Source organism: Muscardinus avellanarius (genome assembly GCF_963383645.1).
Source record: "Muscardinus avellanarius genome assembly, chromosome: 7".
Lineage (NCBI taxonomy): Eukaryota > Metazoa > Chordata > Mammalia > Rodentia > Gliridae > Muscardinus > Muscardinus avellanarius.
The window spans coordinates 119,117,370-119,145,360 of NC_137793.1; the positions used below are offsets into that span (position 1 = coordinate 119,117,370).

At 39.4% G+C, this 27,991-nt stretch overlaps 1 protein-coding gene across 1 annotated transcript; it reads right to left on the reverse strand.

Moving 5' to 3' along the window:
• Positions 1–215: 215 nt before the first annotated feature.
• Positions 216–27,991, reverse strand: NUF2 (NUF2 component of NDC80 kinetochore complex; the record flags this gene model as incomplete). The annotated part of the gene is made up of 13 exons (XM_080698357.1): positions 216–350; positions 7,325–7,460; positions 8,396–8,571; positions 9,690–9,830; positions 11,778–11,915; positions 16,129–16,191; positions 17,004–17,100; positions 18,537–18,610; positions 19,770–19,867; positions 25,000–25,061; positions 25,545–25,621; positions 26,419–26,493; positions 27,869–27,991. The coding sequence occupies 13 exons, from the start codon at positions 27,989–27,991 to the stop codon at positions 216–218; spliced, it is 1,395 nt and encodes a 464-aa protein (XP_080554483.1).

Genomic DNA, 27,991 nt, shown 5'->3' on the forward strand with positions numbered 1-27,991 from the left:
GAAGAGCTGCGTGAGTTATTTTAATTATAAATTAGCAAAAGTCTACACTAATTGCATATTTTGCATATTTGATAAAATGACACTTATGAGTATATAAAAACTGACTGAACAGTCATCTGTCTTTCCTGATACTTCCATCAGCTGCAACTAACTATTCCCTTCCCACACAGAAATCACAAGACGCTGAGCTATTTACAAGGGTGCGACTGGGTTGCTCAGGTGGACGTCCTGAACATTCTCCTCTTTAGCTCCAGGGCTTTCGCATCGATCCTGGCAGAACACTCCTCCGCTGCCTTTTCAATGCCTTCATGGTATTTCTCCAAAGCAGTCTTCAAGCTCAGAAATATTTCCTTAGGGGAATGAAAGAAAATAAGAATGATTCCAGAAACAGCCTACTGTCAAAATGAGTTAAAAGCAGGGCATGGTGGTATAGCCCTGTGACCCAGTTACTCAAGAGGTTAAGGAAGGAAGATCACTGGTTCCAGACCAGCCTGGGCAACTCTGAGAACCCGTTTCAAAATTTAAGAATAAAAAGGGTTGGGAATATAGCTCAGAGGCAGAACCCTCCTGGGTTCAGTCCCCGTACACACATACACACAAAGTCACAAAGATTCCAAGAGTTTCATTCATATTTATCAATACTTTACACACACACACACACACACACACACACACACACACACTCATGTGTTCCTACCCTTATTAAAAATTTATTCTGTAAATTGTATAAATGCATCAAAAAAGTCTGCTACTTAGATAAATCAGCCGGGCGTGGTGGCGCATGCTTGTAATCCCTGCATGTGGGAGGTGGAGACAGGAGGATCGCGCAGGTTCGAAGTCAGCCACGCTGGCTTAAGAGACCCTGTTTCCAAATAAAAATATAAAAATGGGTCTGGGAGTGTAGCCCGGAGGTAGAAGGGTTTCCAGGAACCCCAGTACCACAAAAAAAAAAAAAAAAAAAAAAGATAAAGCAAAGACATAGGACAATGGTCAAGATCACAAGACATTAAGAATATTTATAATTACCAAGAAAAAAATTTTACTATGGGACTTCCCATGTTAAAATATCTATATTATTGTGGATAACTATGACCTCTACACTTGACCCCACTCATCATGAAAGGATATGTAAGCCAGGCATGGTTGCACAGGCTTGTAATCCTAGTACTTGGAGGCTGAGCCAGGAGGATTATAGCCTCAGCTACTTAGTGAGGCCCTGGCAACTTAGTGAGACTTTGTTTCAAGATAAAGAATAAAAAATAAGGCTCAGGGTATAGCTTGGAGGTAGAACATCTCTAGGTTCCATTCCCAATACCGCATACAATTATAAGAAAATTAGCCTGTGTATTTATTTCATATATTAGTCTTCTTTCATTATTCATTTTCCTTAAGACAAAAAAATTCTGAAACCAGAACCCAAGAAATAGTGGTATTACACAAGGTTACATGATGTGTTCATTAATAAAATAAAATAGTGGGCTTTTGTCAATGGGGTAAAAACAGCAGTAAATCAATACAATTTTAAGCATCTCCCCTATTTAATTTCTCCTAAACTTATTGTTTTAGATACTTTTTATCTTTATTTAAACTTGAGTGTAGATATTATATGATTGTAAATGAACTGCATAGTTTAAAATTCAATTTAATATGAATTTACAGTGTCCCCCCAAAAACACTAGTTCTAGCACTTCTGCCACCTATTCTATATTAAGTGTATGTTATATGAAAAATGTGTGTCTGTATATATATGTATTTATGTATATAAGGTATGTGTATGTATATCACACACACACACACACACACACACACACACACACACACACACACGTATTATATGTATTCACTTAAGGCTAAATATGCTCCCAAAAGTCAAACATAATTAGTAAATCCTAATATAAAGACAGAAGGCTATGTTTAGATTTCCAAGATCTAAGCAAATATCAAGTTACTACAACTATGATAGAATATGAACCACTAGGGAAAATAAATAAAAAAATTTTTGAACACTTTAAGTCATGTAGAAAAAATAAGGCAAATTAGTTGGTAGCTTGTGTGAATGCCATTTAAAAGAAATCAACACACTCAACAGGTATAGATCAACTTAAGTTCCTAGTTCTGGGGAGTATGGTTACTCATACTAACTAAAAGAAATCTGAATAAAACTTGTAGAAAGATACTACTTGAAAGAAATTATCAAACCAAGTGTGTCTAAAAAAGGACATACAAAATCAGTAAATGTATGAGCCAATCATTCCAACACTGCTGAAGCAACATGCTTCGTCCATGAACAAATACACTCTCAAGGAGGAGGCAGCCATGCAGACAAAAGCACAAGGAGCAACTGAGCAGAGCTCGATGCCTGTGGCAGGGCCACAGCTCAAGGACATGGTGCCCACCAGCCTCCCGGACGAGGGACGCTCGCATGCGCTACACAGGCCAGTCTTCCACTGAAGTTTGCATACTAGAGAAACTAATACCGGTTCACAATAATTCACCTAGGTCTTTCTGTGATGGCCTCAGTGAAGTGCAATGCTTTTAAGATCCAAGTCTAGGGCAGGGAGCCTAACTCAGCAGTACAGCACACACGGCCTTTGTTCTAGCCCCAGCACTAAAAAGAAAAAGGGAAATCGACAAAGTCTATTTTTGTGTTGGTTAATAGAGCAGTCACTAGCCATAGGTAGCTACTTAAATTTAACAGAATTTAAATTTAAAATTCAGTTCCTCAGACACACACCGAGGGATCAGTGGTCACCGGTGCCTGGCAATGATGGTGGGACAACACAGGATGTCCTACAGTGGTCTAATGATCTCCGTTTTCAAATCGAAGACAGTATACTATCCATGGAATTTCACCGCCAGTGTCGCCGTTTATCTCACAAGCATGCATTATTTCACCAACCACATATATAATGGATACTTTCGACCAGTAGTATCTCAGTGAGCAGCACGGCAGTGTCCTGAGAGCGGCAACATAGCTTTCTACCCTAAAGGAGAACGTCGCTGATCTGACTGGACACTGAGCACTGGAAACACAGCTAGTACAAATGAGGAAGGACATTGCAATTCTACTTCATAATTGACTGAGAATAGCGACAGGATGCTAGCAGGTACAGTATGAGAAAACACAACCAGATTGTTCAGAATAAACTAAACATAGATTTGAGGAAAGAAGGTACCTGAAAAGAGTGAGAGAGCCTTAAAACAATGTAAACACACACTCTGGATACCCAGAGGCAGGGCCTTGCTTTCCTTGCTCCACATGCTTCCTGAGCCGAGAAGCTCCTGATAACTAGGAAGTGCACAGGCCGTTTGCTGAAATCCTGGCTGAAACTTGTAAACAGCAGCCTATCATTACAATGAGTCCACAACCCAAAGAAAGGCAGCTACGACATGAACACAAAAGGCGAGATCAAGAGTGAATCCGCAGTAGGATAAGCCTAGAGATTCTTCCTATTCAGAGCAAACTGATGCAAGACAAGCAGGAATACAGAAGAAATTTACAAAGTTTGGCCACAATTCTTGAGTCCTACAAAACTATGTGCTAGATAGAAGAATAGACAGGGACAGTTATAAATTGTGACCTGGGTGCACTGGTGTACACTGTACCGTACTGGGAAGCTGTGACAGGACAGCAGGTCCAAAGCTATCTGTGCAGCTTGGTGAGATCCCATCTCCAAGCAAAAGTAGAAAGTGCCTGGAGTATAGCTCAGTGGTGGAGTGCCCAGGCCCCAGCATTACAAAAAAGAAAAAAGAAAGAAAAACATTGTTAAATTAACTTAATTTTGTGACAGAAAACAAGGATGCCATAGAGAAATATAAAGAAATTGGATGAAAAGGAGAAAAATGTCGATCGACTGGGAGAAAGTGAAGGAGAGAGATGTGAGAAGACACTGAACATTACTTATAAATGTGATTTTTATTGTGGGTGGGCAGAACAGAAAACAGATTTTCTTAAATATAGGTAGTCACTGAACTAGAAGTAGAATGAATTCCTTATGAGAATATTTATTGAAAACAGGGCTACAGTAAAATCGAGGATCCAAAAGAACTGCACAAAGACAACTTGGCAGTCTTAACAAGCCTTTTTCCTTTTCAAAGAGAATGATCATCAAGCCAGCCAGGGGAGTACTTCGACAGAGTAGCTTAATTTTTCTCAAATATTTAGATTTCCCCATGCTACTGTGGAACAATACCACACTAGAAGCCAGGTAAAGGCAGGTTAGAGCAAATCAGCAAGGTGAACAGTTGTGTCTAGAGTTTTGATCAGTAATTCTATTTACTTGGAAGGAAAAACAACAAAGCAAACAGCCTGGCTGCCCTGGACATCTCTATCCTAGAGGAAAAGGGCCTGCTGACCAAAGACACTAAATGATGAGAAATGACTCCCATGAGCAACAGACTTCAACTGACCCGACTATATCGAAAACTTACGTTGAAATCCATGACATAAAGCCTAAAAGTAATAGTGAAATTCTGAATAAAATTAGTGATTGCATTCAAGTATGGTGGAAAAAAATCTTACCTTGAAGAAGTCTATGAACAAGACAAGAGGTCTTCTAACTGGTCCCAAGCTCAGCAGGTGTCAAGCATGAGGCTGCAGCTGCAAACCCACCCGCCCTGCCATGCCGCATGCCAGGTGCACTGTGCTTTTGGCTGGCCACAACACTATTTTTTTTTTTTTTGGTGGTACTGGGGTTCCTGGAAGCCCTTCTACCTTCAGGCTACACTCCCAGCCCTATCTTTACATTTTTATTTGGAAACAGGGTCTCCTAAGCCACCGCGCGCAGCTGGCTTCGAACCTGCACGATCCTCCTGTCTCTGCCTCCCAAGCGCGGGGATTACAAGCGTGCGCCACCACGCCCGGCTCACAACACTATTTTGAAAGATGGTTTATGACTGGGTTCCATATTTCTAAGGCAATAATGGCAAGCAGGAAAAAGGAGACAGTGCACAGGATAGTACTGAATCTGAAAAACATGCTTTAAAGGATGGCTCGAAAACTCTGGCTGAGACACGGAAGAAGAGATGAAGAAACGCTGTGATCATTATGCTCCAGTGCCTGCAGGGTTAACTAGAGGAGGGCACAGTTTTGCTTTAGAGAGATCTGGGTTCACTAGAATGTAGAAATGAGTACTTTAAATGAAAAACAAGAAATTACATTTTAACAACTAAGCTGTCCCTGTAGAACAGGACAGCTCTATGCCATTAAAAACTAGGCACAACCTACGGCGGTTCTCAAAAGCCATGCTAAAAACACAAGATTCTTGGGACCAATGTTGGAGATCCTAATTCAGTGTATTTAGATGGCTCTGTTCATTTTACAATTCCTCAAAGAATCCCACTATGCTGCCATTAAGAAACACTGCTAGACTGCTAGATGACCTTTCAATTTTACCACATCTGGAAAGCTTGTTACACGTAAGGCACCGCTTTAGGAGTGGGTTGACATGCATGCTATGCTAACAATACATGATTGCTACTGTCAGGAAATTTAAAGTGTTACCTCCCTGATACACAAAACTAACAGTAAAATAAGGTAGGCCTGGGTATCTTTTATGACTTAAAAACAAAGGTATCTCCAGCTTGAGTTAGTAACTCATTGTTAATTCATAACAGCTGGTTCAATAACTGTACCTAGACCACATGATGAAGAAGAAAGGGCAGACCGAGGGGAATCTCAGCATCCTACGCCTCTCTCCCCTTCCTCCCTCTCTACCTTCTTTCCTTTATCCAAAAGGGTCCTGAGATAATACTCAGCATGCATAAATGCACTTACATGCTCAACTTCTAAGAGCACTCTTTCAGCGGAGGAAAATGCCTGAGAAGAAGTAGGGGTTGTCCACTGAGGCCCCTTTAGAATCAGTAATCTTTGCAAATTGGGTGTGGGTGGTGAAAGGCAGGGACTGTAGGCCTCTGAATAGCCACGAGGTGTCAGGGTTTTTCAGAAACTTCAACCTAAGGAAGCAGAGGAAAAATGGCCAGAGGATTTTGCATGAAATTGCTATTTTTAGTGACTTCTAATATAGCATTTTGGACAGCTGCTCTTATAAAACAATCTCAAAGATGAAAATAAAAATTCAAAAGTTAAGTAGAGCTGGGTGTGGTGGCATAAGCCTATAATCCCAGCTGATACCCAGGAGGCTGAGGCAGGAGGATCACAAGTTCAAGGCCAGCCTGGGCAACTCAGTGAGACCTTGTCTTAAAATAAAAAATAAAAGGTCTGGGAATGTACCTTGGTGGCAGAAAACTTGCCTGGCATATAAGAGGCCCTGTGTTAAATTCTCATAAAGAACAAAACCAGGTCATTTGTAGGAAAACAGATGAAACTTGAGAATATCATGCTAAATGAGATCAGCCAATCTCAAAAAAGTTATGAGTTGTATATGCCCTCATATGTGGAAGCTAGAGAAAAAATAGGAAATAAACTCCAGATGAAAGAGAAGAAAGATCAGTGAATAGTGGCAGGAATTTGGAGGGAGATGGAAAGAGGAAAGCGGAAGGCTGACGAAGGGAAGAGACCAAATCATGTCATGTTCACATATGAAGGCATCACTACCAATCCCACTAATATGTACGGGGAAGGAGGGAGGAGGAGGGTAGGGTCCATAGAAAGACACACCAAGTGCTGTGTGCACGTATGAACTGAACTCTGAATCTTACGACATTGTAAGATTATAGTGCCAATACACCAAAAATTGAGAGAGAATAGAGATATAGTAAGTACATTATGAATAAAATACTTATTTGAGTTATAGGCAGTTAAAGGACTAGAAATAGGTAAATATTTTATGTATGGCATTGTACTGGAAGACAAGATGCCTATTCGAATTAAACTCAAAATTATTTATGAAACTATAAAATATATTCAAAACAAATAAAAAGCATAGTAGGTACTTTTAGGTAATTATGATAAAGATATTAAAGGTTTCATAATATAAATGGCCCAATCTCAGCTTTTCTATAGTTAAAAACTGAAATAAATTTAACATTGATGATTAAAAAAATACCTCTGAGATCTTTTTATGAGGAAAAAAAGATCCCTTTTAGAAGTCATTGCTTAAAATCATCATCCAAATTCATTTACCTAAAACTTCAGGACTTTTGTGGAGCAACTACTTCCCATTCTGTTGTCAGTGGAAAAGGGAAGGAGCACAGAAAGGTGCGTGCACACTCGACACGGCAACAGAGCAGTGTTACACATGGGCAAAAACACAATGGGCCCAAACACAATGGGCCAGCCAGAGCCGTCACGCTCAAAGTGGCCTGGTTTACATTTACGCTCATCAGATTTCCTGGAGTTAAGTTCTTACAAACACATACTCACCTGTGACCTCAGCTTCTCCCTTCCAGTGGCATCTTTGAGTTGCTGAATTCCAAACTTAATTTTTTGGATTTCTTGATTAATTGTGGTTACTCGTTCACAGACAGCACCTCTCTTTTCTTGAACTTTATTGCAATCCCTAAAGGAAAATAGACAGGGCTAATAAAATTCCTCTTATGCATCTAAAAAGTCAAACACTTAATTCTGGTTTTGATTACAAAGTGATCGTGTGCCATTACTTTGGCCAACCTAAAACTCTTCTCAAGATATAAAGCAAACAGACGAAACCCCAGGGTGTGATGCTGTAACCACATCATGGCATGTGGTGAGCCCTGTCACCTAAGAGCCTGTCTTTAAGATGGAGACTTTCAGTTTTACCTCCTCAGTTGTGCTCCTCTTACTCTGCAAATGTGGAATGTGTAGGAATGTGAATCAGTATGACCTCTCTGCAAGGCAGTCTGGCAAAATACAAATCCCCTGGTTGGGCTCTTTCTCTTCATTTACATGAAGTCTTGCAAAGAAAGTACTCGGCGGGTCTGGATGCCTTTTGGGACTGAGGACTGCCATCCAGACACAACTGTATTGTGTATTCTGAAACCACGTTCTTAGAGCCAATGGAGAGAAGAGTCTAATGAATGAAACACCCCAATATATGGGCTTAAAAACTGTTTGGCACACTGATTCTTGAATAACAATTAAGGCATTTTCTTGAAACAGACACTACTAACACTATAGACCAAGATGTACTATAAGACAGACAAAGTGGTTCATCCTGGTGCAACTCTAGGCATCACTGTCCACAAATGGCCCGAGATAGGAAGTAGCACCAGAATCCAGCTGAGGATTTAAACACAGGAACTGGAATAGTGGTTCCTAGAAAAGAAAAAAGTAACTAGTAGCTAGCATGCTTCTAAGTCTAGATGGAACCCTGTAAGTTTCATAACTCATGTGTTTTAATCGCCTAGAGGTTAAATACATTTTTGAGAATAGTTTTGAAATCCTGGGGGTAGGAAGAAAACATATTAGCTTTTCTCAATTATTTTCTAATACACTAAAATTAAAATATATTCATACTCAATTACGGTTCGTTTGTACTGCTTAATATCCTCATGTTTCTTATTTATTTTGAATTGTGCTGTGGCAAGCTTCTCTTTCTTCACGATCATCAGTCTTTTGAGTGAATTCTCTTCAGTCTTCAGTTTCTTTAGTTCTGACTCATCACTCTCAATTTGGTCCTCCAAGTTCAGGCTCTGTATTTTATGAGAAGCACCAACATCAACACAACTACTCAGAATTAGAGATAAACAAAAGATAACTTTCTAGGACAAGCTATAATAGAACAATTACAAAATGAGATGTAACCATTCAGTTGCGGACAGACCAGCAGAAACATGCAGACAATACAAAGAGGACGAGAGGAGGCAGTGGGGTGCAGAGGAAGAATGTGACACCCAGAGGTGTTTCCCCCTCGGCATTCTGCCAGCAAGGAGACTGAAGCTGAGGGGTAGGGCCTAAACTCAGGTACTAGAAATAAAAGGAAAAGGTAGACACTGGAAACAGCCAAACAGCAGATCTGTCTTGGTGACCCTGGACGGCAGGGAATGGGCGGTGGGGAAAGAATGCCTCAGCAAGCTCACCCTCTAACTTCTAAAGCTCTCAATGAAGAAACTTCTTCCCAAATGTGCATTAGTAAGCCTGGGATAGTCTGGATTTAAGATAAGAAATGAAAAATGCTCTCCAAGCTTCTAGTCTGACAAAGACTATGGCATACACTTCAGCTCTCCATAAACTCTAGCTTACTCTTGGCATTCAGTTGGGACTTTCTGCTTACTGATGACAAAAGAACATTTCCAACTGTTAGAATGAGTTTGCATTTTCATTACCATTTTTCCAAGGTATACATGGCAATATGCGATGTTAATTCATTAGTCATTTTATATGTAGGTTAATAGGTCTTGCTACTGCTATATTTAAAAACAAAAGTATCAGCTGGGCATGGTGGTGCACGCATGTAATCCCCGCACTTGGGAGGCTGAGACAGGAGGATCGCACAGGTTTGAAGCCAGCCTCAGTAACTTAGTGAGGCTCTCAGCAACTCAGTGAGACCCTGTTTCCAAACAAAGTATAAAATAGAGTACTTGCTGTTTTCTACTCTAGAGTACTTTTCCAGAGGTAGAAAAGCCCCTGGGTTCCACCCCCAGTACCCCCACCACTCACAAAAGTATTTTAATTCCCTGGCACATATTCATCTATTACTGTAGAATAATGCCATTTTTCTTTAGAATAGTAACAAAGAGTGATAACAAATCCAAGAAACTATAGTAAGCCATTACATAATGAAGACATAAACATTCCTCATAATACAAACCTCCTTTAAGATCCTAGTTAGTTTTTCCTTATCATCTGCAAGGTCCTGTATTTTTTTCTGATATAACTGCACCTCCATCTGACAGGAAGGCAGGCAGTCAACAGAGTCTCGATAGATCTCATACTTCTCAATCACTTCTTGCTTTGAAAGAAAGAAAAATAGAGAGACTATAGTGTGATATTCATTTATGGAACTGCAATGTCAATTTGTTTGTCTCTTAAATAATTTCTGCATTTAATGCTGAAACCTTAAGAGCAGAGAACAATTGAGTTTCAAGGTCAGTAACAAAGCACTACTAATGACACATGTCTAGACACATATAATTAAGCTTGCTAATTACCAAATGTCCTCCAAAAAAAAAAAAAAAAAAAAAAACTGCCATAATTTCACTAAGTCGCTCACTGGAATACCTCCCAAAGACTATTCATTATGCTATTAAGAGTTCATTCTGTTAATTCTCAGCTACTTTTGGTCACTTCTAGGCAACAGTATTATCCATTTATAATCATCCTATCATTTGTATAACTATACTACAACTATTTCTCTTAAAAAGATTAATTCCTGTTCTAAAACTTCAAAATGAGCATGTACTTACTACGCCACATAACAACACAAAGACTTCTCCCCTTCTTCCTACTGGCCTTCATGGGCCACCTATGACCCAATAGGCTTCTCCTGAGTGAAAAGCCTATCACAGTACTGTTTGTTCTTCTGTTGTCTTTTCCTTACTAATTTGCACGCTTTATATAATGGATATAATTCCTTAACCTGTCATATGTACTGTAAATATGTTGAGCAGGTCTACTTTTCTCTATAGCTTTTAGCGTTTTCGATATTAATTTAAAAACATCATAGTTCAAGATTGTACAGATATGCCTCTAAAATTTCTAATATTGTTAAATATAAATTTCTAGCCCACATACAAACTTACTTTTGTAAATGATTCAAGATATAGGCTTAACTTCCTTTTCTTCTACATGAATAGCTAATTGAACTAAACTTTTAAAATATACCATCCATTTTCCATAAATAATCTTATCTATTTAAGAGTTCTCATTTTTGCTTTGATGACTTTTGGCTATTTGATAACTTTAATTATCAAATTAAAATGATTGGCTCAGGTATCAAACTCATAAGTAAACTAGATTTTTTTAAAAAATAAGCAGTTGAAGCTGGGCGTGGTGGTGTACACTTGTAATCCCAGCACTTGGGAGGCGAAGACAGGAGGCTCATGCAGGTTCGAAGCCAGCCTTACTGGTTTAGGAGACCCTGTTTCCAAATAAAATAAAAAATAAAAAAAATAGGTTTGGGAGTGTAGCCCGGAGGTAGAAGGGTTTCGGGGGGGAGGGGGGCAGTTGAATAGCTTTGCCTCAAAAAGGATACTGTGTAGTCAGATATAGAATATCTACTGACAAGCTCATGTATTAATGGTGAGAGCTGATATAATTAAGCTATGAGTTATAATCTCATCAGAGGATACACCATCGCAATGGCTTACTGGGTGGCCACGAAGGCTCAGGTGTGCCTAGAAGGGTCCTAGGGTGCGGCTTAGGGACCCTGTTGTCTCTGAGCCCCTGGCTGGCCTGCCCTCGGTTCTGGCCTCCGAGGTGTGAGCTGCGAGCATGGAGCCCTCACTCTCCATCTCTGCTTCCTGCTGTCGTGCCCTAAGCTCCACAGATTTGTTTTGTCATAGCAAAAATGATCAGGAGATACACAGATTTTTCATAGACCATTATATATGAGCAAGTTACACTCTTTCAATTACATATGTAAATTATGATTATATAGTGATTTGTAAAATTGTTTAATGCCTCTTTTCCCTATAAAAGAGTTCAGTCTCATAAAGATAGAGCACTTCTGCTTTGAACCCCTAGACAAAGTCTCAAAACTTACTAGCATGATTGAACAAATGTCTTAAAATGCTATTTCCTTTCCATACCATCACTTTAGACAAGTGTTAAAAAGACAAGCTAAAACAAAACCCAGAAAGAAAAGTAGATAATCCCAAAATTAAAAACTCAGCATGTGACTGAATAAGAATCTGCTAAAAAGAAACAAGAAAAGAATTAAAATAAAAAGGAAACTCACCCTGGAATTTTTAAGCTTCTGAACTGTATCTTTCATTTTTTCTTTATAATTCTTTACCTTCTCTGGAGAGTCTACAACTTTTGCTTTTAAACTCTCTTGTATTTCTTTCAAAGAAACCACCAACAATTTTAGTTCATTCTGTTGAGAAACATTTTTATATATTATATATGATAAATCTGGTGACTTACCATTTCAAAAACAAAACAACAAACAATCAGGTCCTTGTTTGCAGAAATCGGGGTATAATTAAATTCCTGACTACACCCCTCACCTGACCAACCAACCGCTCTCATCTGTCTAAAAGCCAGAGATCACGCTCTCTAGGCCTGACATTCCAGGCGTAAGCAGTACTTCTGGAATCAGGTAATCCTCCTAGAATCACACTCTCCTATTCCTGGCTGTTTGCTCAATTTCTATTGATTCTTGAAATCTAGTTTTCATTTCCTCCACAACTTTTCATAAACAGCATAATTATTTTGCATGTAACACTAAAATTAAGTACTTAACATGTTTCTAAACTAATCAAGCAACTTGGAATTAGGAAAAATTACCTTTGTTCTCCCAGTACCCAAACAAAGCCACACCACTGAGAAGAGCTCAACATGAGCCTCCTGAACCAAAATAGACTCCTTTCTTCTCCTGAGTTTCAAAAATAAACGAAACTACTGGAAGAAAATATAGGGAAATGCTTCAAGACACCAGAATGAGAAAAGATGTTTTAGACAAGATCCCCAACGCACAGGAAACAAAAGCAAAAGTAGACAACTGGGACCACATCAACTGAAAAGCTTCTGCACAACGAAGGAACAGTGGAGTGGAGAGATGACAGGAGAAAACATCTGCAGACTTACGCTTCTGACAAGAGATGATTATCTAGAATATACAAGGAATTCCAGAAACTCAATAGTAAAAGAGCAGATAGCCTGACTGAAAAATGGGCACTAGATCTAAATAGATATTTCTCAAAACAAGACATACAAATGGCCAACAGCTCTATGAAGAAAATGTTTACCATCACTAATCAGAGAAATTCAAGTCAAAACTACAATGAGAGATCACCTCACCATAGTAAGAATGGCTATTATCAAAGAGACCGAAGGTAAGTGCTGGGGAGGATCTGGAGAAAAGGGAACCCTTGCACACTGTTGGGAGAAATGCAAATTAGGACAGCCACTGTGGAGAACAGTATGGAAGTCCCTCAAAAGGCTGAAAGTAGACTACCACATAATCCTGCTATTCACTGCTGGGTACATATCCAAAGGATACAAAGTCAGCTGGCTGAAGGTTCTCTGAGGGGCAGTGCTTACTGCAGCACTCCAATAGCCAAGACATGGAAATACTCCAAGTGTTCACCAACTAGTAGACAGATACAGGAAAGGCGGCACACACAATGGAACTGTCATTTGTGATGAGCCAGGACAGAAGACAAACAGCACAGGTTCTCACTCACAGGGGCCTGAAGAAGCTGCTGGGTGTTGCCAGGAGGAAGGGATGGGTCAGGGCTGACCAAGGTATACTGGTTAGACAGCAACAAGGTGCTTCTGCATGGCATGGTGATTATTAGATAACAATTATGCATATGTATTTCAAAATGCTACAAGGATTTTGAATAATAAATGTTTGAGATAGGTATGTTTAACTCAATTTGAACATTACACAATATGTAAATTGTATCTAAACATCACATGCTACCCCATAATATATATAATCTTATATTATTAAATACCAGTTAATAAAATTAACTGGGTTAAATAACAACAATCCGCTAAGCTGGCGGCAAGTGCTACTGACGAGGCTGAGGCAGCAGGAGCGCCTAAGTCCAGGGGTCAAGGCCAGCAGAGCAACACAAGACCCTGAGTCTTTAAAAAAAAAAAATAGTGAAAGTATCCTTTAGGGCGGAGAAGAGAAGGGTACCCATTAATTTCCTTAAAATTTTGCTGTATGAAGCTGGGCATGGTGGCGCACACTAGTAATCACAGCATTTGGGAGTCTGAGACTGAAGGATCGTGGTTTGAGGCCAACCTCAGCTACTTAGTGGGACCCTTTGCAAATCAGTGAGACCCTGTTTGAAAATAAAGAACAAAAAAATGGGGCTGGGGGTGCAGCTTGGAGGTAGAATGCCCTGGGTTCCATCCCCAGTTTGCAAAAAAAAAAAAAAAAAATTGCTGTATGTATTATGGAAGATTTCTTAGAACTATTAAAAGCCAATTCACAGACCCAAATGCAACACAACTCTATTTGCAATAACACAAATACACAACAAAATAGCCATGTGGCTCTCTGTTACTGTCTGTGCCTGAAGCGCACAGGAGGAGGTCGGTGGAGAAAGGCTGCCTCGCAGAGCAGTTGAGGTGCTGACTCGCTCTCTCCACAGCTCTCCCTTCCGGACTATGTGTGATTTGAGTATTTCATGACAGAAGTGGATTACTGTCAACGTGTGTAATTTTTCAACTTAAAAATAAAAGGTGCTTCCCTTTTGATCAGCCAACCAAGAGGCCAAAACTGTGAAGCATGGTTGCTATTTCTTATATTCTATTATGCTGGAATCCAGCCAACCACACTGCCTATTCTTTTTCAATGCTCTACAAAGTCAGAGGTCATTTTCCTACTTTCACCACCTCCCTCCTCTTATAAAAAGCCTAAACTGGATCTATCATCACTTTAACATAATTTTAAATAGACTGAAAGAAACAAATAATAAAATTCAGCCATAATGAGTACTACTCAAATGAAATCTTTTAGCAATAAAAAGAATGAGAGAAGTATAATGAATATCTAATAACCAAAGTAAATTTCAAATTGTTCTAAAGTATAAGTATAGCTGGGCGTGGTGGCGCACGCTTGTAATCCCCATGCTTGGGGAGCGGAGACAGGAGGATCACGCAGGTTCGAAGCCAGCCGCACTGGCTTAAGGGACCCTGTACCTGTACCCCGAGGTAGAAGGGTTTCCAGGAACTCCAGTACCACCAAAAAAATAAAAAAGTAAAGTGCAAGTATTACAATTATAGGGAAACCATTAAAATACAGTATTAATAATTTTATGAATAGGACCAGTCATTCTAAATATAAAACTAACGTAAAAAAAACTACAAAGTCCCTATCTATAATTGTTACATAAAAATATATCCTTTGAAAAGAAAATATAAATTTAGAAAACAGAGTGCTAAAGTTCCTAAATCACACTTTCTTAAAAATATATAATAAGCAAGCTACATGAACAAATAGCTTACAAAAGAAACAACAAAGTACTAAGATAAAATCTCTAGACTTGAAGAAATCAAGTGCTTTTTCCCCCCTGTAAGAGTGATAAAAGCCAGACGTGGTGGCACACACTTGTAATCCCAGCATTCAGGAGGCTGAGACCGGAGGATGGTGGTTCGCCGACAGCCTCAAATACTTAGTGTGGCCCTCTGCAACTCAGTGAGACCCGGTTTCAAAGTAAAGATTTAAAAAAAAATAGGGCAGGGGGTGTATCTTGGAGGTCAAATGTCCCTGGGCTCCATCTCCAGACCAGCCAGCAAAAAAAAAAAAAAAAGTGATAAAGATAAAATATTAAAAACATTAAATTTTGGAATTTTAGCAAGGGTGTATGGCAAGAGACATCATTGTACTTTTGATAGGAATATAAATTGGTCTATCTTTCTAAAGTCAGTAGGCAATAGGTCACTTTAAAAATGTATATTTCCTTTGACCTAAAATCCTGAACTGTTGATAGGAATATAAATTGATATATCTTTCTAAAAGTCAGTTGGTGACATAGGTCTCTCTAAAATTTGAGTTTTCTTTGACCTAAAAATCCTGAACTTGGGAATTTGTTCTAAGGTAAAAGGGAGCCTGATGAACAAATGCATACAGGATATGTGTCTGCAACAGGCCACACACTTTATGTTAAAATAGCAAGAAGCCCTAGGTGCAATAGGAGGTTTATCAAGAGGAGTGAAAAAGATGTACATCACAGTATAGACATGTAAGGCCCAATCAGACGCAGCATTCACAGGATAAAGATCTATGGGAAACTCATTAACTATTTGTACCAGACTGTTAAGTGGGGAAAGGGCTGGTTTGAGGAATGTTGAGTATGATGTCACTGACGTAGCTTTAGATGACATGTATGTTAGAGAACTCATCTGTGATATGTGTATCAGATGATGTAGCTGGCTTTCAGTGATTTTAACTTTGTCCACAGAGTTATGTATGCCAAGGTTTTTTACAATAGTCACTGAATTTAAGTTGAAAAATTAGTTTCATTTTGAGGGAAAAAAAGACTGTAGTGAGACATTTGACTATCTAAAATACTCCTACACACAGCAGATTCAAACTTGTAAGTGCTAGTAATAGGAAAGATGCTTACCAAACGCTTGGTTTTCTCTGAAATATCTGATTTCTTTTGGGAATTTCCCTCTTGCAGCACTATCTGAGGAAAAAAAGCAAATAGATGTTTTATAATGATTCAAATTATAATGAATTAAATATAGCCTTTCACTCCTTTCTCATAAAGATACAAAGGAAGTGGAGTTAAGTGAGTTACACTAGTCTTAAACTTCCTATGTTCATGATGCCCTGAGGCCAGACACTATCAAGGTGTTCCTGTAGTTAAGCCCAAATAACACATAAAATCTGTCCTAACAACACTGTAACCCTTTGAAAAAATAACAAATGTTTATTCTTCAATAACTACGACTATTTACTGATTAGATGTGTTTACCTACTAAAGTACTGCATAAGTTTCAAAACACTCTGGAATCAGATGCTAGAAGTTCTCCTCTTTTCTAATTTTCCCGTGGTGCTTGCTTTTTATCATGACACGTGCCAATACCCCAGCTTCAAAGACACAAAGGGAAAGTGGTGTGCTCTACCAATGGAAGTGAGGTGCCTTGACTGTTATGAGGTCAAGAGGCGCACTGCAGAGGCTGAGTGCCACAGTGCTTCCCTGAGAATGAACATAACTGGAGGCACCCTTGAGGGTCTGCCGCAGGGTTCCAATGTGCAACAGATGCAGCAGGATTAGACACACGAGAATTCGGAAATGTCTCTTTTACTGAACTGGGTGTAACATTGGCAACACAAGCAAAGCATCTTTACATAGTCAAGGAAAAAGATCACAGGAGCATAAACAGGTCTAGCAATGTAGTTTACTTCTTCTGTAAATGAAAGCCATGCGCTCTTACCCCACTACATGCCCTACATGGCCACAATTTCAAATTCAAGGTATTTCACAAAAGATACCGTTTTTTGACGAAACTCCTGATTCAGTGATTGCTGCAACTCCTGGATGTCATCGGTAAGCTGCTTGAACTCTTCTTGCTCCTCAACTGGAACAGAACTAAACACAGCAAAGTGGATTAGCATGCACCATTCTTAACTTTGAAAGGCTAAAATAAAATCCCTGCCCTCAAATAACTTCAATGGAACATCTGCTTTCTTATTTCTGAATTATTTATTTTCATGTCAGCCACTTAAACACAAAAGACCTCACACCTACTAAGAGAGGAGAGAGGAATGGAGCGCTTCTTCATTTCCTGCTGTCACCCTGCATTCGGCCCATGCCTCCCTATGCCACCCAACCACCCATAAGATGCACATGCACCCCTCTTCTGCTGACTGCTCACTTGTGCGCCCTACCTGGTTCTTGTCACCTTCTCTTGCTCTTGTGTCATCTGTCCTTCCCATTTTTCCCCACAGTCATATACAAGTCTAAGTCTCTTCCACATGAATGTTTCAATTTTAGTTTTCGCCTACGTGATGTTTTCATTGTGCTGGAAACTCATTCGTAGCCTTTGCTCATGTTTCTGTCATCTCTTTCCATCTCAGCTTGCTTTGTGTATCAGGAACACTATGTGGGTTTTGTTATTACTAGTGCTTTGTAATGCTGCAAATATTCTCTACCAGTTTGTTACTTTTCTTTTCATCTGTTTGTGGCATCTTTAACCAAGCTAAATCTCAATATCCACCTCTCATCCCCAGCCTTTTTAGTCTACTGCTGCTGGTTAAAGCCAACTTTAACCAGGGATAGATCAGAAAAGCTCTTATCTAAAACAGATAACCTCAAAGACAGCAACAAATTAGGGTAAGAAAAATCATTCTTAACAAAATCAAGACAGTCCTTCACTTAATTTTTCAACTTTACATCAATGTGAATACAATATGCATTCACTAGAAATTGCACTACAAATTTTGATCTTTTCCCAGGCTGTTGATAGGCAATGACTCTGGGCATCAAGCTGTAGCTTCCTATCAGCCACACCACCAGGAGAGCAGAAAACAACCTCTGCAGTGCTGTGTTACTAAGCTACAATGCTCCATCACTGGTTAGGTGCACTGCACACCTCTCAACTTGGGATATGCTCAAGATGGGTTGACCGGGACACAACCCCGGTGTAAGATGAGAAGCATCTGTAATATATAAGGAAAGCCAAGAAACCTAACACTTGAAGGATTCTTTCCCTTACACAACCCATACATACAAAACAAAACCTTGGAGGAATGAAAATTTTAATAGGATTAACTAATCTGAAGGAAGAAAAGAGCCTAGACGATTACTCCTCATCTGCTTAAGAAAAATACTCTAGATATAATTTAGTAAAGTAAGTTAATGGCTTCAAGCAAGCCAGGCTAACAGAATGGCAAGAAAAAAGCCAAAGATACCACAATTAAATGCTTTAAGGAAAAACAGGCAGGTTTAAATACTCTGCCAGACATAAGCCGTGAAGCGGGCAGCAAGGCTGTACTGCACCACTCAGAGGCCACAGACCCACTTACTCCAGCCTCTCCAGCTTCGCCAGAGCCTCCTGGTGCGCCACAGTCAACTGCTGCAGTTTGTCCACGGAGGATTTCTATGACGGCAAGTTCATAACCTCACATTAGCACTTTACAAGAGATGACGAGGAATTAAAAAATAAAATAAAATAAACTGCCAGCACAGACTGCAAATGTTTACTCACTCTCTAATTTTCACCATCAGAAATAAGAAATTTAAGTAGAGCTCGGCATTCTCAACAAATGAGGCAAAAATGTCTCTGCTTTAATGTTGAGTTTTTGACCTAGTTAGGCACTGTGCTAGGTGTTGAAATTTCCAAGACCAATTAATAGTTCTTCAACTTAAGTACTTGTCTCTTTGGACAGTCGGAGATGACTAAAGAGCTATAAAACAACTTGTCACAGTATGGAATATAATGGGAACAGAGAGGAAAGACAATCTCCAACCCAGCTCAATGGCAGCTGGGAGGAAAGCCGCAGAGGGCTCTACACAGGCGATATGGCTGAGCCTGTCTTTACAAATAAGGAGTAATTAGCAGCCAAACAAAACTGTGTGTCTCTTCTGTGGGTGTGTGTTGGCACAAGTACATGCAAACTCTGCAAGGTCCAGGAGGCAGAAGCTCAGACCTGCTGGCAGGTTCAGTTTGGCCGGAGCGTGAGGTTGGCCTCGTGTTGCTCTGGTGCATTCTAAGCACAGAGCCCAGAACTGAGGACAAACAAGTGGAAAGAAACTGCACCGATGACCTGTAACCTCCCTCAGTTCTCTAGAGTGCTAAAGGAAGGAAAATGAGTTAAATGAGTCTGTTAAAGAAACCGTCTTGGACTGAATCTTGTTATGTTGGCCAAGCAGGATAACACAAACAGTCCAATTTAAAAGGCAAATATAAATTTCTAATACCACAATTATTTAAGGAACACTATACTATCTATTTAAATTCAGGGGAAAAATGTAAACATATCAATATTCTTTTCCCTAATATTTCCTAACATAGGAAAAGCCTCAGTTACAACAGTAAAACAAAACCCAAGCTCCTCTCGATCACCAAGAAACTATCATTTTGAAATATATTTTCCCAGCAACTAAAATGTGTAACTTTATATAAATGTAAAACCAAATTTAATTGTAAGGCATATATATAGCAACTTGGTATTTATGACAAAAATTTTAAAACAATAACAGTTCAAAATCCATGTTTCTGATTTAGTATGTGGGTCATAAGTATATTTAATTCTTACATATTGCCAGAGGAATTCCATGTATGTCTCACGGCATGCTTCTCTAAAATGAATGAAGTTGATAATGCCACTTAAAAACCGATTTGTCCGTTTTGCCTCTAAAATAGAAAGCAAGTCTATTTAACGTTTGAAGCAACATAATATAAAAATGAAAATTCATTTCTCTACCATATCACTCTGTTCATAGTATATAAAAAATGTTTGCTATAACAAAGTGCAAGAGATCTTTTTAATTTTAAGGTCAGAATTATCTGTAAATTAATAACTTTGGGGAAAAAAAGGCAAACTATTTGTGGTCACAAGGAAATAGCAAGAACCAGACTGACTATCTCATTCTAAACAACTAGAAAAATAGGCCATATATAAGAAGCAACAAACTTTAGAACCTGGACCAGAGCAGTGTAAGACAGCAATCCCCAAAGACCCGGTAGAAGCAGAGACTCTGATGCACCAACCTACAAAACGGAGCTTTGGGGCTGTGGTCCAGGCAGGAGGAACAAACCAAGCTCATGGGTCTTGCTTGCTATGTTAACAATCAAGGGTTCAGTTCTGGTGTGCAAGGCACCAGAATTTATGGGCGAGTACTTCACAGAACGGGGAAAGAGTATTGGAGGTCTGTGGAGGAATCCCTTCAAATTCTCAGCCGGATGCTAATGAGGATATGAAGAAACTACTAAAGCTAGGAAAGGAACTAGGAATATTTAAAGGAAGAAACAAAAGAGTCAAGTACCCCAAGGTATAAAACTGACAATGTCTGACTCAGTAAAAAGGACTAAACATACAAAAAAACAAGAAAATAATATCTACAGCAAGGGGGAAAAATGGAAATAAGACAGATGATAGATTTAATAGAATGTAAAAATCACCTTTATAAAGGAAAATTTTAAGAATAGATCTAAATCAAACTTAGATAGTACCTGAAATAAAAAATAACATCATACCGGGCATGGTGGCACACCCTTGTAATCCCAGCATTTGGGAGGCTGAGACAGGAGGATCAAGGTTCGCAGACAGCCTCAGCTACTTAGTGGGGCCCTCTGCAACTCAGTGAGACCCGGTTTCAAAATAAAGAATAAAAAATAGGGCATGGGGTGTAGCTCGGAGCTTGAATGCCCCTGGGTTCCATCCCCAAACCCGCAAAAACAAAAACAAAAACAAATAAATAAATAACATCAGATGCAATTAACTGATCAGACCTAAAAGTCAAAGGATTAGTAAAATGGAAGACTTTTAGCAATAGAAGCAATCTGAAATCAAGGCCAAAAAGACAAAAAATGAATAAAACAGGTAGGAGCTGAGAGACAATATCAAGCAACATAAACAGTGTGCAATTGGAGTCCCACAAAAAGGACACAGAGAACGTAGAGGACTGTGCCATACTGTCCAAGCAGACAGGAACTGGATGTACTTAAAAGAATGTGGGCTAATGTAAGATACGTTTCCTCACTAAAAGAAATCCCTTTAAGTCGGCATGGTGGCACACACCTGTGATCCCAGTACTCGGGAGGATGAGACAGGAGGATCACAGATTCAAGGCCAGCCTCAGCAACTTAGCAAGACTCTGTTTCAAACTAAAAAATAAAATAGAGCCGGGCATGGTGGCACATGTTTGTAATCTCGGTATTTGGGAAACTGAGACAGGAGGATCACAGGTTCATGGCCAACTTCAGCTACTTAGTGAGGCCCTCTGCAACCTAGTGAGACCCTGTTTCAAAATAAAGAATAAGCCGGGCATGGTGGCACATGCTTATAATCCCCGCGCTTGGGAGGCGGAGACAGGAGGAACGCGCAGGTTTGAAGCCAGCCGTGCTGGCTTAAGAGACCCTATTTCCAAATTTAAAAGAAAGTATAAAAATAGGTCTTGGAGTGTAGCCCGAAGGTAGAAGGGTTTCCAGGAACCCCAGTACCACAAAAAGAAAAGAAAAGAAAAAAAAAAAGAATAAAAAATACAGGGCAGGGGGTGTAGCTTGAAGGTCGAATGCCCCTGAATCCCATCCATCCTCAGACCTGCAAAAAATAAAAATAAATAAAAAATAAAAAAATAAGCTGGGCTTGGTGGTGCACGCTTGTAATCCCAGCACTTGGGAGGCTGAGACAGGAGGATCACACAGGTTCGAAGCCAGCCTCAGCTACTTAGTGAGGCTCTCAACAACTTAGTGAGACCCTATTTCCAAATAAAATATAAAATAGGTTTGAGAGTATAGCCCGGAGGTACAAAGCCTCTGGGTTCCACCTCCAGTACCACGCACCAAAAATGAATAAATAAGTAAAAATAAAAAATAAAATAAAATAAAATAAATAAAAACTAATTTCCAGAGCCAGGCATGCTGGCTCATGCTTGTAATGCCAGGACTTGGGAGGCTGAGACAGGAGGATCATGCAGGTTTGAAGCCAGCCTCAGCAGTTTTGTGAAGCTCTCAGTAACTCAGTGAGACCTTGTTTCCAAATAAAATATAAAATAGGTCGGGGCTGTAGCCCAGAGATAGAAAGCCCCTGGGTTTCATCCCAGTACCAAAAAAATAAAATAAATAAAAATTTTTTAAAAATGAGGTCGGGGGTTTAGCTCAGAGGTGGAATGTCCTTGGGTTCAATTCCCAGTACCAAAAATAATTAAAACAAAATAAAATAGGTCTAGAGGTATATAGCTCAGAGGTAGAATACCCTTGGGTTCAATTCTCAGTACCACAAAAGAAAAAAAAAATCCCTTTAAAAATATAATTACCTAAAACAAATCTAATAATATTACAAAGTGTTTAGGCATCTTTGGAAGAAAATTTTGCAAAGGCCAGAAGTTAGAAAAAATAAGTATATTGTTGTTAGGTATATTTGAAGATAAACAGGCAAAACAGACAAACCCACAGAGCTGAAGAGTTCAACATTCTCTCTTTTGTGTGTGGGGTGGGTACTGGGGACTGAACCCAGGAACACTCTACCTCTGAGCTACACCCCCAGCCATTTTTCTTATTTTTATTTTGAATGAGAGTTTAGCTAGGTTGATGAGAGTCTCACTACCTGCTGAGGCTGTCCTCAAACCTGTGATTCTTTTGTTTCAGCCTCCCAAGTACTGGCATTCCAGGCATGTACCACCATGCCCAGCTAATCTCTTTATTAATAGTTCAACTGAGTAATTAGACAGAAAACTTAAGGATCTAGAGGGCTTGAACATTATAAAGCAACCAAGTCGGTTAGGATGCCCAGTTCACAACAGCAATACACACACATTTCCAGGCACCCGGAGCACTGGCATAGACAGCCCATGGAAGACGAGGCCACAGCACCCAAAGAGAACAGGCCCAAAGCCTTGTAGCCTGGCATGCTGGCTTCATGGAAAAAAGCTTCACAGTCACACAATTAAGACCCTGAGATGGGGATGGCCTCGAGCACCAAGTGGCTCTAATGCATTCATGAGTGTCCTTGGAAGGAGAGCAGAGGAAGGTGTGGCTGCAGACAAGACAGCCAGCGCTGCACTGGAGAGGTAGAGACTTGAAGATACGACATACTGCGGCTTTGAAGGCAGAGGAAGGAGGCAAGGAGCCAAGAACGCAGCCCTATGGTTTCTCCCTACAACCTCGGGAGAGTACAACCCCAGCAGTGCCTTGGCTTCGGCTCAGTGCAATCCACTTCAAACCTCTGACCTCTAGAACCACAGAGAATTAACATGAGTTCTCTTATGCCACCAGGTCTGCAGTATCTATTACAGTTATCACAATAAACAAAGACCATATTCTGGGCCACAAAATAAATCTAAATAAATTTGATGGATTTAAATGATACAAAAGTATATTCTCTGATTACAAAGGAACTAAATTATAAATTGGTAACAAAAGATCACTGGAAAATCCCTTAATTTTTATAAAGTAGACAATACTCTTACAACCTGTGGATGAAAAAAAGTCAGTAAGAAAATTACAGAATAAAAATTACAAAATAGGTTTAACTGAAAGATGAAAATATAGCCTATCAAGGTCTGTAGGACGCAGCCAAAGCAAGGCTAAAAGGTAATCTGTAGCACTAGCCCTCACATTAGAAAATATCTCAAATTAATGGCCTCAGATTCTAGAAAAAAAGAAAAATAAAAAGAACAAATGAAACCCAAAGTAAATATGAGGAAAGAATGCCAGAATGTTTATACCAGTTTTGTTCATAATCAGTAAACATTAGAAATAATTCAAATGTATATAATCGGTTGATGGATAAGCAAATTGTGCTATATACTTGTAAAAGAATAATCCCAAAATAAAAAGAAACAAAAGTACTAATAAATGCAAGTAAAGAAGCCAGATTATATTATTCCATTTACATGAATTCTGGAAAAGCTAGACTATAAAAACAGAAGACACGCCAGTGGTTGCTAGGGAAAGGCAGTGGCCCAGGGAGGCTGCAGACAGAAACAAAGGGGCCTCTGTGCCTCAAGGAAATGCTCTACAGGACTGTGAAAGTGCTCACAAGTATGCACATTTGTTAAACTGTAATTTACATGTGAAACTGGGGAAACTTACTAAATGTGAAGTAAGTCAATAAATAGTAAGAGACCCAAAAGAGGATTAAAATCACTTCTTGTTTTGCTGGGTGTGGTGGCACACGCTTGTAATCCCTGCACTTGGGAGGCAGAGACAGGAGGATCGCACAGGTTCGAAGCCCCTCGCTAGCTTATGAGACCCTGTTTCCAAATAAAAATATAAAATAGGTCTGGGAGTATAGCCCAGAGGTAGAAGTGTTCCATCCCCAGTACCACCAAGAAAAAAGAAAAAGAAAAAAAAAAAAAAAAGAAAATTCTTATTTTGAAATAGTACATCAAACCCCTTGCAACATAAAATAACTTGATGGTAAATAACAGTGTCAAATGAATTAAGGGACATTTAAATAAAACTAGAAGAATTTTACATTCTAATATAACATCATGACTATTATCAGGGCTCAAAGATAATTTCTTCACAGTAAAAGTTGTTAACTTGCTAAAAATGATGTGACTAACACATTATGCAACAGCATACCTGCCTGTATATTATTTATATTTGTCTTTTCAATTTTAAAGAACATTTCAAAACTAAAAAAGAAAAATATCTTTTCTGTGTACCTACAAAGAAAACAATTACAATAATAGGATGTACAAAATTTATTAAGGATGAGATATACTTTCTAAAACTCATTTCAAGTTTTTCCTTTACAATTATGGATAAAATTGTAGGTTGAGGCTAAACATTAAAAGGTGTTTTAAATCCTTACTTACTTGGGTATAGAATATCAGCAATCTCAAAGTCATTCACCCGACAAATGGGGAGAAATGAGTCCCTTGAAAATAAATATTGAAAAGTGCATTGTAATTTATATTCCAAATCAAACGATGCAAACATATTTTCAGAGATTTCTGGCTGCATTTCTCAGTGTTAAAGGAACAAGTCAAAGATCCCCACACTAAATAACCCCAGTGCACAGAAATCTGTCTTTCCTGTATACCAGGCACAAGTTTTCATGTTATAAATTCTAATGAGTAACACAGTCTTGGGGACACTGACTATTAAGGTACTCAATTTTGTTACAAAACTGACAAATAACTTTAGATTTCCACTACCATAGCACTTCAGCTGAAGCACCTTGAGATGTGCCAGGGTAGAGGCAGCTCCGCTTGGTAGACTCACAGCTTTGAATGTATACAGGATGGAGGAAAGAGGGAGACAGGAGGATTTCTTCCCAAGGACAACCACGTCATTAAAAAGGCTTAATGCAATATAAGTATAAATACAGACTACAAAAATAGAATCACTCTGTACTTACAGATGAATAAATAAATTGCTGACTGGCAGAAAGCCTTCCATTATGTGTGGATACATGACTTCAGAGTTCACTGGCATCTGAATATAATTAATCACAAAATCCAAGTTATATATCAACTAAATAAAATGGGAAAAACCTTCAATCACATGAAACTTTAATCATACATTAATTATAATTTAATTTTAACATTACCCTGTTATCATTAAATTAAAAAATATAAATACAGCTCCTCGTACAAGCTAGTCGACATTATTAGTACTAATGGTGCGTAATAAAAATTTTAAAGAAATTAAAAAAATGAAAGAGTAATTTTAAGGATTTACTGACCAACAACCTTATTACCTAACCTTATTTTATAGACAATCAAAACCTTAGCAAGGTTTCATAGCAAAGAGGTGGCAAAGCCTTTGGTTTTTAAACAACATACAAGGAACTTGATGGGATCCTGAGACACGACGCAGTCACAGCCTCTTCAGATGAGGCCATGACTTCATTTCCACTATTTTGACATCACCATGCACCTCCTTCCTGAGAGAACGCAGTCTGTGAGGACCCTGCCACTGTCTGTCTGCCTCTGAAGACAGACCTTTAGGCCTGTGAACAATTGCACAGCATCAATACTCTGTGCTACTTAGGCCTCCTGCTGTAAGGCTCATTTTACCACAGCTCTCCGCGTAAACTATTAGGCTCAAGGTTCCTTTCCATGCAACATTAATTTTATGTAAGCTTTCGAATTTGCCAGTGCCAGTACCACACACACACCAAAAAAAAAAAAAAACCCCAATAAGATGAAGAGTTTCCTCAAAAGTCAGTCTGTATCATGAGCAGAGCTGCAGCAAAAATTCAAACATCCTCTGCCTCATCTTAAACTTACCATGTAAAAATGCTCCAGTCGAATTCCGTACACTATCTGTAGGGCTCTCATGTAGATCATATGCAAGACTTCTGGCTGCAGTGGAAAGATGGCATTAGCACTCCAGTGCATGGCTCCCACAGTCATCCGGCCACCGTGATCCCGCACCACAGCCACAGGATGGAAAAGAAAGGGGTAAAATGACCACCTCCCCTGAGACAGCTCGGCTCCCCACTCAAACATTGCACACGTGTCAGGTTGCTCCCATGTATGAAGTGTCTAGGAGAGCAGATGCGCAAGAACAGAAGTACCTAAATCAAATCCAAGCAACCTGCCTGGCGTGGTGGCGCACACTTGTAATCTCAGCATTCGGGAGGCTGAGACAGGAGGATCGCGGTTCATGGACAGCCTTAGCTACTTAGTAAGGCCCTCTACAACTCAGTGAGACTCGGTTTCAAAATAAAGAATAAAAAATAGGGCAGGGGCTGTAGCTTGGAGGTCGAATGCCCCTGGGTTCCACCCTCAGACCCACAAAAAATAAAGAATAAAAAATAAATAAATCCAAGCAACCTGCCCACCTTAGGCAAAGGAGGCAGAACACAGGATGAGCGATAGGAAACCGTGTCTGCTGCCTTAGATACCAAGGCGTCCTTACAGCTCACGGGAATGCTGGAGACAAGGGCTATAAATCCAATGAGCCAACATAACACGTTAACTCTTCTAGACCAGGAGTAGACCAAATACTGGCTGGTGAACCTGTTCTAATCCATGAAGACATTTGTTGGTGAGGAGTAACATGAGAAATAAAGAGAAAATACTGTAATCTTGTAGCAAAACTGAATCTACTCAACAAGACCTATCCTTCACTCCAAGATTATTCCTTCCACTCTAAAGTTACAGGGTCCAAGCTCCCATCACCAGGCCAGCCTTTCCTGTGCTGTCACTGCGGGGTCAGCACAGAAAACTGGGATCTGGGATTCTCTGTGACACATGAGTATGCACTTCTGCATTTAATAACTGAACATAAAAAGAATAATACCTGTCAAATCAAAGCAGGCCTCTCCGGGGACACAGCACAAAATTAATCTGTGAGCTTCCAAGGAAGATGGTTTCTAGGCATTTTTGTGGTAGAGAACTACTTGCAATAAGTTCCAGCAAGCCTACCAATAAGTGATACCCTCACACCACCACTCCAATTGTAATGAAAAATTTAATATCCTTTAATATACCTATGGCTTAAAAGATTTTTTTTTAAAAAAGAACCATATTAAAGAATGAATTCCTAATGGGCACATAAAAGTCACCCCACATATAAACTTCCTATCATTTTAAATTAAACTAGGTAAGAGACGGTCTCCATTTTAAAAACGACCGGCCTACACAAAACAGGTTACTTCCTCAACATACTGCAAATGCAATGGCGTCTTTTGTTTCAGATACTAACACCCACAGGCAGACATGACCACGTTACCTTTGGATTTGGGTAAAGATCATTTTTGGAGAGGTTTTTACCATCAGCTCCTGTTAAGAATTTATTGCGAATATGAACTACAATTTCAGCAACATTATATCTGGGAAAAGACAATGTTTCCAT